Genomic DNA, 13,099 nt, shown 5'->3' with positions numbered 1-13,099 from the left:
CTGGAAGAGATGTAATTTATAAAACGTTCAAATTACGATAGACCACGTCAGGATGGCCGAGCGGTCTAAGGCACCAGACTCAAAGGCTTAGTTTCCTTCGTTCACAACGTGAATCTGTGTTTTCTGGTCCTCGTATAAGGGCGTGGGTTCCAATCCCACTTTTGACACGATATATTTTAATAAATTAACTGCAAGGGATGTAATTTATAAAACGTCCAAATTACAAGAGACCACGTCAGGATGGTTGAGCGGTCTAAGGCGCCAGGCTCAAGGGGGTTAGTTTCCTTCGTTCACAACGTGAATCTGTGTTTTCTGGTCCTCGTATAAGAGCGTGGGTTCGAGTCCCACTTCTGACACGATATGTTTTATGAAATTAACTGGAAGAGATGTAATTCAAAAAACGTCTAAATTAAAAGAGACCACGTTGGGATGGCCGAGCGGTCTAAGGCGCCAGACTCAAGGGGGTTAGTTTCCTTCGTTCACAACGTGAATCTGTGTTTTCTGGTCCTCGTATTAGGGCGTGGGTTCGAATCCCACTTCTGACACGATATATTTTAATAAATTAACTGGAAGAAATGTAATTTATAAAACGTCCAAAATACAAGAGACCACGTCAGTATGGCCGAGGGGTCTAAGGCGCCAGACTCAAGGGGCTTACTTTCCTTCGTTCACAACGTGAATCTGTGTTTTCTGGTCCTCGTATGAGGGCGTGGGTTCGAATCCCACTTCTGACACGATATATTTTAATAAATTAACTTCAAGAGATGTAATTTATAAAACGTCCAAATTACAATAGACCACGTCAGGATGGCCGAGTGGTCTAAGGCGCCAGACTTAGGGGCTTAGTTCTTTCGTTCACAACGTGAATCCGTGTATTCTGGTCCTCGTTTGAGGGCAAGGGTTCAAATCCCACTTCTGACACGATATGTTTTATGAAATTAACTAGAAGAGATGTAATTTATAAATCGTCCAAATTGCAAGAGACCACGTCCGGATGGCCGAGCGGTCTAAGGCGCCAGACTCAAGGGGCTTAGATTCCTTCGTTCACAACGTGAATCTGTGTTTTCTGGTCATCGTATAAGGGCGTGGGTTCAAATGCCACTTCTGACACGATATGTTTTATGAAATTAACTAGAAGAGATGTAATTTATAAAACGTCCAAATTACAATAGACCACGTCAGGATGGCCGAGCGGTCTAAGGCGCCAGACTCAAGGGGCTTACTTTCCTTCGTTCACAACGTGAATCTGTGTTTTCTGGTCTACGTATGAGGGCGTGGGTTCGAATCCCACTTCTGACACGATATATTTTAATAAATTAACTGCAAGAGATGTAATTTATAAAACGTCCAAATTACAATAGACCACGTCTGGATAGCCGAGCGGTCTAAGGCGCCAGACTCAAGGGACTTAGTTTCCTTCGTTCACAACGTGAATCTGTGTTTTCTGGTCCTCGTATGAGGGCGTGGGTTCGAATCCCACTTCTGACACGATATATTTTAATAAATTAACTGGAAGAGATGTAATTTATAAAACGTCCAAATTACAATAGACCACGCCAGGATGGCCGAGTGGTCTAAGGCGCCAGACTCAAGGGGCTTACTTTCCTTCGTTCACAACGTGAGTCTGTGTTTTGGTCCTCGTATGAGGGCGTGGGTTCGAAGCCCTCTTCTGACACGATATAATTTAATAAATTAACTGCAAGAGATGTAATTTATAAAACGTCCAAATTACAATAGACCACGTCAGGATGGCCGAGCGGTCTAAGGCGCCAGACTCAAGGGGGGTAGGATTTTACTTTACTTAACTATCCTACCGGATTCTATATGGAGATTTTGGATTTTGTTGGCTGCAAACGTCATAAAGTAAAAACCAGACCTTTTTTTGCGAAACTGAACTCAATCTCATAGCGCTTTTAATATTTGCAGACGATACATGATTTTAGAACAGCTTATTCTATTAAATTTGCTCCTGGTTTGTTCAAAATTCGAGCTCAGCTATATTTAATATTTTTTTACTAACATTAATCGTGTAATTTAGATTATTACGTTTATCGAGGGAAAGTTTTGGAGCCACTTTTATTTGAAAATCCTAACCCAAACCACCCCATGTATAAAGAATGGGTCAAGTCTGCGGGAATAAAGTACGAAAATAATCCTTTTTCTATTCAAAATAAACGTAATAACTCGTCTTATTTGAAAAATTCTTTGATTTAGCGACGGTTTAAATTTTGATGACCTAATTAGTTTTGTAAACTTCTTCAAACTAGTGGCAAAAGCGATTGGTCCAATTTTATTGGTAAGAAGTGTACATTTTTATAATTTAATATTAATTGCAAATCTGGGGAAATTCTATTTAAGTTGTTTAAATGCGCGTCCACCGAGTGCGAGAAAGTAAGAGACTCGGTGGGTTGAGCTTATTTCGAAATGTCAAAGCGTAAAGAAGTTTCATTTGGACAAAGCCTCGCAATTAATTAAGAGATGACGCTTCATATGAGATCACAAGGTAAGGCGCAAAGTATAATAATTATAAATAATTGTGATTAAACCTAAGGTTTTAAAGGAAATATTCAACAATATCCTGTGAAAAAGAGATTGAAACAGCCTGTATCATCTGCACTTGCGTTTGTAAGTTCATTTCTCCCAATGTTTCGTTTCATTTTTTATATATCATGAACATTTTTCAGTTTTTGATGAAAATTTAAAATGTAGCGATTTAACACCGCAACAAATGGTAATTATAATACGCTTTTTGTTTTTTTTTAAATAATGGCGTAACAATTTTACATTTGGTACTAGACATTGAAAGAGCGAGGTAATGATTCTTTCAAGGCGAGAGATTATGACACGGCTATTAAAACTTACTCAACACTGATTGGAGAAAAGTAAGCGTGCATACTAATACAGGGTTGCCACGGATCAGGGAAAAGTCAGGAAATTTGAAAATGGGCTAAAAAGGTCACGGAAAAGTCAGGGAATTTTAAAAAAATCAGCAAAGTCAGGAATTTGATTTTAGTTGGTAAAATTTCTGGGGAAGTCTATTGAAAAAGTAATGAAATTTGGTTCTGAAAATTCCGCGGCAACCCTGTAATAGGACTAATGAGTAATTGACTAATTAAGTGTTAATTTTTTTAGCCAATATTGCGATATAATTGATAGCAATCGAGCTGAAGCTTATCTTCGACTAGGGAAATATAGGGAAGCCAAACTGGATGCTACACGGGTCATTAATTTAAATCCACACATGTGCAAGGTAAATTGTCGATGGGCACAAACTAGAGATGTGCGAGTCCTAATGTTTAGGTGTGCGAGTCCAATTGCGAATATTTAATTTAAAAATAATTAGGGGTGTGCGGGTAGTGATTTTTCAATTTCGAATCGGGTTCGGGTAATAAAAAATTTTGTTTTCGGGTATCGGGGCGGGTACCCGAATTTTTTTCGGGTATTCGGGTAATTAGGCTTAGCCGATAAATGGTTGTCGGGTAACAGTCGGGTATTTAAAGTTAAGACAAATAGCTATCGGGGTGGGTACCCAAATGTTTTTCGGATAATTAGGGTTAAATAAATAGATACTTCCTTCAAAAATTCCCTTCAGTACAATATTTTTAAAGTTATATCTGAATTGAAGTCAATTCTAGGTTCTTCAATGTATTATCATGGATAAAGAACGCGCGTGAGGAAATTTGTTTTCACTCTACAGGATAGGCAACTCCCTATCTCGAACGACAGCTTATTCCGTATATACTCTGTTACAGCATCGGTTGTCAGCACGCGCAAAGCTAGGTCTCTATATAACCTAGCTTTGTACGTGCTGTCAAGAGACAAAAAACTTCAGGATCTTCAGGATTTAAAATATCCGCGAACTTTTTAGCTCGAGGCTCGTCTCTTGTCAGCAGGCACAAAGCTAGGTTACATAGAGACCTAGCTTTGCGCGTGCTGCCAAAGGATGGCGTATCAGAGTATATACAGAATATTCTGTCGTTCGAGATAGGGAGTTGCCGATCCTGTAGAGTGAAAACAAATTTCCTCACGCGCATTCTTTATCCATGCTATTATATTTAATTTATTTCCTAGTGATGCTTTCTCTAACTTTTGGTTCCGCTTTCTCCTTAACTCTTAGTCTTATTTCAACACAGAATACTGGCAATGGGATGATATAGGTGTGTCGCGCTGCGTGCGGTGATTCTAGTCTTTTTCAGAAAGAAACTATCACCTTATGTAAACCATATTTCACCTTGAAACAGTGTTTCCAGGCATTTCTTCATTCTTAAAAATTCCGATTCTTTTTAAACTGGGCAGTGGGTGGTCCCCTTTCACCTCTGATTCCCATTTTCGTACCCGCGAATAACCCGACAACCGTTTCGGCTTGACACGGGTAATGGGGGGGGGGGAGTATTTTTTTACTACCCGAGTAGTTTCGAATAGTTGGAAAACTCATTGTCGGGTTTCGGGTCGGGTACCCGCCCCGATACCCGCAACGGGTAATCTTCGGGTATCGGGTACCCGCACACCCCTAAAAATAATTCCTTCGAAAAGGCGGCAACTTATTTAGAACTATCATAAATCAGTGTTCTAGGTTTAGTTAAAGTACCAACGTGGAATAGAACGCGTACTGCGCGTGACAATTGAAGCCTTTGCTAACCTAGTGTAACTGCGCCTGCACTGACGAGCGACAAAGCAGCCACGGACTTTTATCGCGCGTGTCAACTAAAGCGTTGTGTAGCGACATAGCGTACTAGATCATGCCTGCTAAATGCATGATCGAGTGGTCTATGGTACTTACTGAAAGACGTCATGTAGCTTGCGTCTTGACCCTTCGCGAAGAAATGGACTAACCCGACAAAAATTAAACTAGGCCTAGTTTAAAGAAAAATGAGACTCGCATAGGGGAAAAATGAACTCGTTGAGTAGTGTTACTGAGCTACTACTAAGTACTCAGACTCGGACTCGCGTGTGGATGATGCGAGTACTCGCGCAAGCCTAGCGCAAACCAATCTGAGATTGGTATCAGTCACTGATATTACATTTAATATCAGATTTTTACGTTGCAGTGACATCTGCTGGTAATCGTCATATTTTTTCTTTTTTTAGGCTTACAAAAAACTAGCATTAGCCTATGAAGGGCAAAAAAAGTTGGATCAGGTCTTTCTCAGTGTGGAAAAAAGTGAAGAACTTTGTCCCGATTTAGAAACATGCCGTTATCATGTGGATATTCTTCTTTATTCACGTACTCTTCGCGAAAAGTGTAATTTGGTTTTCTTTATTAGAACTGTTCACGAGCCGCCAGGTTCTACTTAAATTTGGATATTTAAAATTTTTCAGTGATGTCTTCCGGTAGAAGTTTCCCCGAGAACGATGAAGTATCTAAAAATGTCCCGTCTTCCATGCCTGAATTAATAGACGATTCGGACGAAGATGAAGGAAAGCCAGCGCTTCCCAGAGATAAGTCGCTACCACTTCTTAAACTAGCTCTGGAAGATATCTCGAAAGATTTTGCCCAAGCGGTCCTGGAAGATAAAGCCCGAGCGGTCCTGGAAGATAAAGCCCAAGCGGTCCTGGAAGATAAAGCCCAAGCTCTCCTGGAAGATAAAGCCCAAGCGGTCCTGGAAGATAAATCCCAAGCAGTCCTGGAAGATATAGCCCTAGCGGTCCTGGAAGATAAAGCCCAAGCGGTCCTGGAAGATAAATCCCAAGCGGTCCTGGAAGATAAATCCCAAGCGGTCCTGGAAGATAAATCCCAAGCGGTCCTGGAAGATAAATCCCAAGCGGTCCTGGAAGATAAATCCCAAGCGGTCCTGGAAGATAAATCCCAAGCGGTCCTGGAAGATAAATCCCAAGCGGTCCTGGAAGATAAAGCCCAAGCGGTCCTGGAAGATAAAGCCCTAGCGATCCTGGAAGATAAATCCCAAGCGGTCCTGGAAGATAAATCCCAAGCGGTTCTACAAGATAAAGCCCAAGCGGTTCTACAAGATAAAGCCCAAGCGGTTCTACAAGATAAAGCCCAAGCGGTTCTACAAGATAAAGCCCAAGCGGTTCTAGAAGATAAAGCCCAAGCGGTTCTAGAAGATAAAGCCCAAGCACTTCAAGAAGATAAAGCCCAAGCGGTCCTGGAAGATAAATCCCAAGCGGTTCCGGAAGATAAATCCCAAGCGGACCCAGAAGATAAAGCCCAAACAGTTCTGAAAGAAAAGTCATTAGAAAATGGCCAAGCACTTGAAGCTTTGTTGCTAAAATGTCCAAGCGTTTCAAAAAGCCCAAATTGTTCTTGAAGTGGGAGAGTGTAAAGAAGATGAAGAACAAGATGTTCCTTGCAATAACAATACAGTGACGTTATTGAAATCATTCAGAAACAAAACTAAACGAGGATCAGAGTTCTTATTGGCTAATAACGAATGCAGCGCCGTGGAAGAGTACGAAGAAGCTCCAACTATCGCGGACTCATTGGTTAGTGAAACTTCTTATTTACTTAAGTTAATTTCTTGAAGTAAACCTTAATTTATTTTTTGAAACTTGGTAATATTTTCTTTACAAAAAAGATTTGCTTCCTTTAAAATATGCCCTTGGAATTTCTCACGCTGCTGGAGATTTTGAAGTAATAAACTTAATTAATTTAACTGTTATATTATTAATAATTATTAATATAATAGAGTTTAGAAAAAGCTCTTCATTACTTTGAAGATATTGGAAAAAACCATAATCACCATGACTTTCCAGCTGTATTTTACGCAACCGGATTGGTTCTAATCAAATTGTTTCGGTAAGTATTTTAAAAATATTTATCAGGTCGAGGGGGGAAGGGTAATTTAAGAAAATTGGCCAAAAGGGAAAAATGTGAGGGAATTTCAAAACAGGAAGCAAAACGTTATAGAATTATCTCAGAATGCTTTGTGTGACGTCACCCATGCTATTTGCCCATAAAACCAAAGCGGTACCAAACATGGCCGCCCACTGCTAAAGCTAAGCCTGTGACGTTTAACCTAGGAACTGACGTCACGAATGAGATAGCTCTATTGAATTTAATAGACGAAAATTAATGATTTTAAAAATAGGCGTAAGTTTTTGAGTTTTTAGAAATGGCCTAATTTGTTTGGGATTTTAAAAATGGCCTAATTTGTTTGGGATTTTAAAAATGGCCTAATTTGTTTGGGATTTTTAAAATGGCCTAATGTGTTAGGGATTTTTAAAAAGGCCTAATGTGTTAGGGATTTTAAAAATGGCCTAATATGTAAGGGATTTTAAAAGTAGGCCTATCAAGTTTATTTTCTCCAGCAATAGACGAAGTCGCCCATCCGTTAGATATTTTAAAAGTAGGCCAAAGATGTTACCAGATTTTAAAAATAGGCAAAAATTAAAAGGGATTTTTAAAACCGGGCAAATAGGTAAGGAATGTTAAAAATGGGCCTTGAATGTCTGGGGATTATTAAAGGGAATGCGAATTTACAATTTCATATCATATTTTCCCACGAAAGTGGTATTATGTTACACTTCAAGTCTTTACTTTCAAAATATCAAGTTTTTAATATAATTGAACCAAAGTTTCCATTTTTAAAATCCATTGAAAAATCACGAAAACTCAGTTTCGATAAAAAACAATTTGGTCTTGTCGAGCTTGTTCGCCAGTTTTATGACATCACTATGACGCGAGAAAAAAAAGCGCGGGAATCATATACGCGTCTCGATCTTCTCGCCAGTCTAAACTCTGGGTCTGATAGCGGAGAGAGTGGCACCATCTCACGTGAAAAATATATCTGTGACGTCAGACTACGGGGTAACGTTTTAGCCTTTCTTAAAACGTTGCCTACGTTAATCAAGGCCTGTGCGCGGCGCCGATTTTTATTTTTCGTTTGGTAATTTAAGTTGCCAAATTCTCTCACCTGAGGCGCTATTAGCTGGATGGCAGCCCATAGAGCCCCATACTAAGCGACTAAACAACCAATGTTAAGCTTATTTCCCCCTTTTCAGCCCCGAAATGGAGGGGGGCTGTGAGAAATACCGAGTCAAATCCCGGAAAACGCTAGCGCCATCTAGACAAAATAAGACGTTAGCTGCTTCAGTCTTTAGAACGTTGAATCCCCTATAAGACCCCAACTATCCGGTTTGCTACTATCTTCCGCTAGATGGCGAATTAACAAGTATTTTTCAACCTTCTCCCTCTGCCATCCGTCCTTCAGTATTGGTTCGTCCATGTTTTCATTTTCTCGCGCTCGGAATTTTAAATACTCATTTTCGCGCGCGTTTCGGTGCAGCTATCAATGCGATCTCGCGGTAAAGTAGGGAGAAAATAAGAAGTCGCGTTTCTTAAAAGTCGCCCCCTTCGAAGCCACCGCGCACAGGCCTTGATTAACGTAGGCAACGCTTAAAAAGAGGATTTCAAATCATTTCATTATTGCAAAAAAACCAGAAATCGGAGAATTAAAAGCTTGATATTTTCGAATTCACAGAAATTAATTCTATCTTTTGTTGTATGAATCGGAGGTTGTTTTTCAAACGAACCTTGTCATTCGCTTTAAAATGGCCACTTGACATCAACATCATTTGGTGTATCAGGGGAAAGTACAGGAAAATGTCTGGGAAAACCTTGAAAAAGCAGCTAGGAATTTGAAAGTGGAATTTTCAGGAAACCCTCTTATCTAATTTTTAACGTGTATTTTTAATTTCTCAGTTTTGACGAAGCGCTTCTACCTCTAAAACATTGCCAGGAACTGATTAAAAAACGTTTCAGTCTTGAAGCAACACGATTGGCCACGAACGGGAAAAGTTATTGACGAAACTTCAATCAAGGAGAGACTCGAGGTTAGTTCTCATTTCTATAAATATATTTCTACGCTTGCTTGGAATAGTTATAATGGTATTTGTCACGCTTTAGGAAAAAACTTATCAATAAATAAACCATTATAGTATTCTAGCGTAAAAATAAACACGGGGAAAAGTTAAATAGAAAGTCCAACAAACAAACATTTTATAGCTTCGTTTTCAAATATGGCTACAGGAATGAGTAAAGGCGTGTTTTCAATCAAGATTTTTTGAACAAAAATTAAGCTTTTGCTTCAAAAGTAGCAGCGGAAAGCCGAAGCAAAAAATCTTGGTGTTTTCAAACAAGCTTCAAATTCAGCTTTTCGTCTTTTCAGGCTTTAAACCTTAGAGAAGCAGATATCTAAATGAGTTTGATATTTGCTTCTCATTTTGTTTAAGCGCTAGAAGTGTCGTCAATCTTGATTCACCAATTAGATTAAAGCATACAGTCTCCATGGTTACAACTATCTGCATGTTTTTTACATTAAAGGCAGCTAGTGTTTCGGCGCGTTCAGTTTTGCTACGGGTTTAGGACTTTTTTCGTAAAGAAAATGACGTCTACACACATGAAAATGTAATTTATAAATAAGTCACGCCCACTTGTAATTTTTTATTCATTTGAAGCTTGTTTGAAAACGATACGAGTTTCAGCTTTTCCATTTCAATTTTTTGGAAGATTTTTTATCTTCGAAAGCCCGTCAAAAGTTCCCAAAAAAGCCAAGTTGATTGAAAACGGGCCTTAAGACTTTAACATTAGCCAGAGTTAGTTTCAATTTAATTATTTATTATCATTTTAATTAGGGTTTTAGGTAATGCACGTCGCGTCTTAGGGGAAGGGAAAATTGCTGCACTTACCAAGTAAAAGGCGCAATTAGGTTATTCTAATTTTAGTTTCACAAATCATTGTACGTTGGGGGAGTTAATTAGTGTTTGAATTCTAGTTTATCAAGGTCACTTGAAATATCAATTTGAAGCACTGTTTTAATTAGAGTTGCTACGGGTCAGGGAATTTGAAAATTGACCCAAAAGGTCGGGGAATATTAAGAATTTCAACAAAGTCAGGGAATTTGATAAAAGTTTGTTAAAATCTCCGCGTTTATGTGGCGTTTTAAACGCCGTTTTAGCGAGATCACAAGTGACCAGGCACTGAAATCGAGGAGTGTGAAATCTGCTGTGTTTTACGTTAAATATTAATATTCAATTTAATCGAATTTGTGCTCTTTTTCTTATATTTAGAGCAATAACAATTTGGCCTAAAAATATCAGGGAAAATCTTATAAAAGGGTTAGGGAAAAGCTGGAAAGTCAGGGAATTTGAATGTGAAAATATCAATTCAAAGTGCTGTTTAATGGTAGGGTCGAGTGCGTTGGGATCGATGAATAGAGTCTGTATTTTTTCTGGTGTATCAAGGTCTTTTGGAACATCAATTTGAAGGGCTTTTTAGACTGGACTTTGTATCTGGTAATGTTTAGATACGCAAAGGCCACAATCGAGGTACGTTAGATTAGGTTTCATTTAAAGGAATACCGAACTGATTTAAAATTATCTCAAATCTAAAGCAAACCTTACTTTTTTGAGAGTTTAAACTCTTCTGATTCCAAAAATATACATAATAAATATTTAAATATCAGGGAAAACACAGAAAAACACTTCGAAAACTTAAAATTTGGGGGCAAAAGCAAATTTGCGGAGAAGATTTTTGGCGGGTTTTTCTCCTTGCTACGTCACTCAAGGCATCTCGCGGAAAAGCCAAGCGCGAGCGCCCAAGACTCTCTAGTCTACTAATGCCGCGCGAATCTGAATAAAATAGGCTTAACGCGGCGCTGAGACACTAACAAGTATCACGTGAGCGACATCTAAAGTTAAAATTTCTCCTTACTACGTCATCAAACGAAACAAAATTTAGCAATTTTATAAACCAAATACAAAAGTAAACATATCATAATAAACTAGATTTTTCAAGGATTTTTTCCCATTTTAAGTTTGTGGATGACGAAAATTATGGCAGTAACTCTTTAATGCGTAATTTCATTGCGGTCATAGTGCCTTAATTTTTATAAATTCGTTTTGTGGTGAGCCCTAATTTGTATAATTTAGCGGCTAATGTAACTTAATCTGAAACTGTCAATACTATCAAAAGTATATAGATATAAAAACGAAAAGTACACTTCGTTAATTGAAATTTGCTCGCGCCATGTAATATGATCAGCCCTCCTTTATCCCAGAATAGTGTTGCCCCCTCAGCTGCGTATGATTACCTTCCCGACCTACCATAGGGAAAAAGCAGTGAATATAATAATAATAATCTAGGCTTTGTCTATGAAGGGATTTACACACTAAACCCGTGGCTTGTTTACAGGTGGGTCCTTTTACAATGCATAGAGGGGTGGTGGCTAGCCCCTATGCCACAGCTAACCTACAGCGCCCAACACTAACTATTACCGTTAACCTCTGCAACTTTTTGATGGAAAGGAGAATCCGGGTTTTCACTCCTTTTAACAAGCGGGGAGAGAACTTGCAAACTCTACGCGGAAGGATTTCTTCCCAGATTCTCACCCGGTGCCACAGTCCGGGATCGAACCCGGGATCCTCTTTCTGCGAGGCGAAAGAGCTAACCGCTACGCCACCCCACTATAGGCTCGTAAAATAGCAGATGCTAGCTATAGTACCAAAAATGAACGTTCGGATCGCTAGCTTCATGTACTACTTTCTATAAATCTATGACATAAAGGTCTTCCCTAATTGGTTAATTCCTGTAGGCGGTTGAGCGGAGGGTAGTTTGATTCTCAGTTTACATATCGTCTACAGTCAAAGGCAGGGAATTGTTAATGAAGTGTACTTTTTGTTTTTATATCTATATACTTTTGATAATATTGGGCCAGGCAATCTGGTTTCCGTTTTAACCCAAAGCATCTTTTTGTCGCGTCGATTGCCTTCCAATAATCGTAAATAATTTCTTTACAGGAAGAGCTTTCCGAGCTAATATATAAGTGTCGTTTCGCTCCGAAACCTGACGCAGTTTGTCGTTTAAATTCTTGTCCCTACACTAGAAACATCTATTACACTGACCCCATGCAATATCAGAGGTTGCTACCAATTGTTTTGCACTGGAAATTGCCACGTGGAATATCATTTTCAATGTTGGAGGCGTGTTCGAGGCGAAATGGGCAAAACTGAAAAAGTAAGGGAAACGTCTGACGAGGTCGACCAACATCGAACTTTCTCATTAAAAAAAATATTAATTTTCGCAGGATTTTTTGGATAATTCTTGCCCTACACCCGGCTGCGAAAACGTAGTTTACCTAATCCAAGATATTTCCAAAAATTGCGAAATTCAAAATACCGTAAGTAATCGTATCTAACCACAAACTTCACCAAGGCTTAACTGGCAAGGCCTAGTCACGGAGCTGTATTGTAGAAGGAGTAGAGACTCGTAGCTTCCCCTCTACTAAAAAAAGCTAGATCTATTTGTCCATAAAAAGGGGGTATGAATTTTGACCCTCCCTCCAAACCTAGGCGAGCCAATGTAAACAATAAAGATGGCCGCGAGCTACGAACGTTAAGCCTCGGTCTTTTGTGTATCGAGTTCGAGTGACGGGAGTTTCTCAACGGTTTGCAAATCTTATTTAAATTTTTATTTTTACTATTATTTCTATTTATATTAATTATAATATGGAAGATATTCAAAGAATTAAGCCAGGAAAGAAGAAAACGGACGCCTTCTTTAAAACACGTGACGTCAGAGATTGTTTACATTGGCTCGGTATGCGCGAAAATTGTGCGTGGAACACTAGTACGCTTATGTCTAGGCCCTAGAGGCCTAGTCTCAACTCCTTCTACAATACACATCCGTGGCCTAGTGACGTTTCATTTAAAATATGAATGATCTCTAACGAGATATTTGTACATATAAATGGTCTAACCACTAACTTCGCCAAGGCTTAACTGGCAAGGCCTAGTGACGTTTGATTTAAAATATGATCTGTCTAACCACTATATTAACTATGGGTGTGCGAGCGCTCGATTTTCAGTTTCGAGCCTTGGAATTTATTTCTTATCGAGCTTCGAGCCGAGCTTTGATTTTCTTATGGAGCTCTCGATCTTTCAGGTTTAGTCAAAAATCGGGTTTCGAGCCTAAAAAATGTTCTTCTTTTTAGATAAGACGACTTTTGATTATTCTAGCAAGTTTCAGAAGGAACTAATTGCCTTTAACCTTATGCTAAGTTTGCTAAGACAGAATCACGAAAATAAATAAAAACAAGTATCAAACAGCTAGGGCTGTGCGAATAGTGGTTTTTCAAACCGAATC

The 13,099-nt window shown here is 39.0% G+C and overlaps 1 protein-coding gene, 1 long non-coding RNA gene and 3 other non-coding genes across 9 annotated transcripts; all 5 read left to right on the top strand.

Annotated features, from left to right (window-relative positions):
- The first annotated feature begins 612 nt into the window (after positions 1 to 612).
- On the top strand, positions 613 to 734 carry TRNAL-CAA (transfer RNA leucine (anticodon CAA)). Its single transcript has 2 exons — positions 613 to 650; positions 689 to 734. It is a non-coding gene; the product is annotated as a tRNA-Leu (tRNA).
- Positions 735 to 801: 67 nt separating this feature from the next.
- Positions 802 to 921, top strand: TRNAL-UAG (transfer RNA leucine (anticodon UAG)). Its single transcript has 2 exons — positions 802 to 839; positions 876 to 921. It is a non-coding gene; the product is annotated as a tRNA-Leu (tRNA).
- A 256-nt stretch (positions 922 to 1,177) lies between these two features.
- Positions 1,178 to 1,299, top strand: TRNAL-CAA (transfer RNA leucine (anticodon CAA)). The gene is made up of 2 exons: positions 1,178 to 1,215; positions 1,254 to 1,299. It is a non-coding gene; the product is annotated as a tRNA-Leu (tRNA).
- A 525-nt stretch (positions 1,300 to 1,824) lies between these two features.
- On the top strand, positions 1,825 to 3,025 carry LOC149696790 (uncharacterized). Its single transcript, XM_089867377.1, has 8 exons — positions 1,825 to 1,863; positions 1,927 to 1,972; positions 2,039 to 2,141; positions 2,215 to 2,296; positions 2,359 to 2,503; positions 2,561 to 2,625; positions 2,685 to 2,731; positions 2,797 to 3,025. The coding sequence occupies exons 1-5, from the start codon at positions 1,825 to 1,827 to the stop codon at positions 2,410 to 2,412; spliced, it is 324 nt and encodes a 107-aa protein (XP_089723503.1). The 3' UTR covers positions 2,413 to 2,503; positions 2,561 to 2,625; positions 2,685 to 2,731; positions 2,797 to 3,025.
- Positions 3,026 to 6,662: 3,637 nt separating this feature from the next.
- LOC149696789 (uncharacterized) lies at positions 6,663 to 12,682 on the top strand. Of its 5 annotated transcripts, XR_016382454.1 has the most exons (4): positions 6,676 to 6,754; positions 11,150 to 11,490; positions 11,755 to 11,971; positions 12,042 to 12,682. It is a non-coding gene; the product is annotated as an uncharacterized LOC149696789 (long non-coding RNA). The 5 variants fall into 5 exon arrangements; XR_016382453.1 differs by lacking the exon at positions 11,150 to 11,490 and having other exon boundaries at positions 6,663 to 6,754; XR_016382452.1 differs by having other exon boundaries at positions 11,150 to 11,971.
- The last annotated feature ends 417 nt before the right edge of the window (positions 12,683 to 13,099 follow it).

This window comes from Phalangium opilio, unplaced genomic scaffold (genome assembly GCF_054372755.1).
Source record: "Phalangium opilio isolate 3A_F unplaced genomic scaffold, DU_Popi_V2 ptg000021l_1, whole genome shotgun sequence".
Taxonomy (NCBI): Eukaryota; Metazoa; Arthropoda; class Arachnida; order Opiliones; family Phalangiidae; genus Phalangium; species Phalangium opilio.
This window is presented reverse-complemented; position numbering and strand designations above follow the sequence as displayed.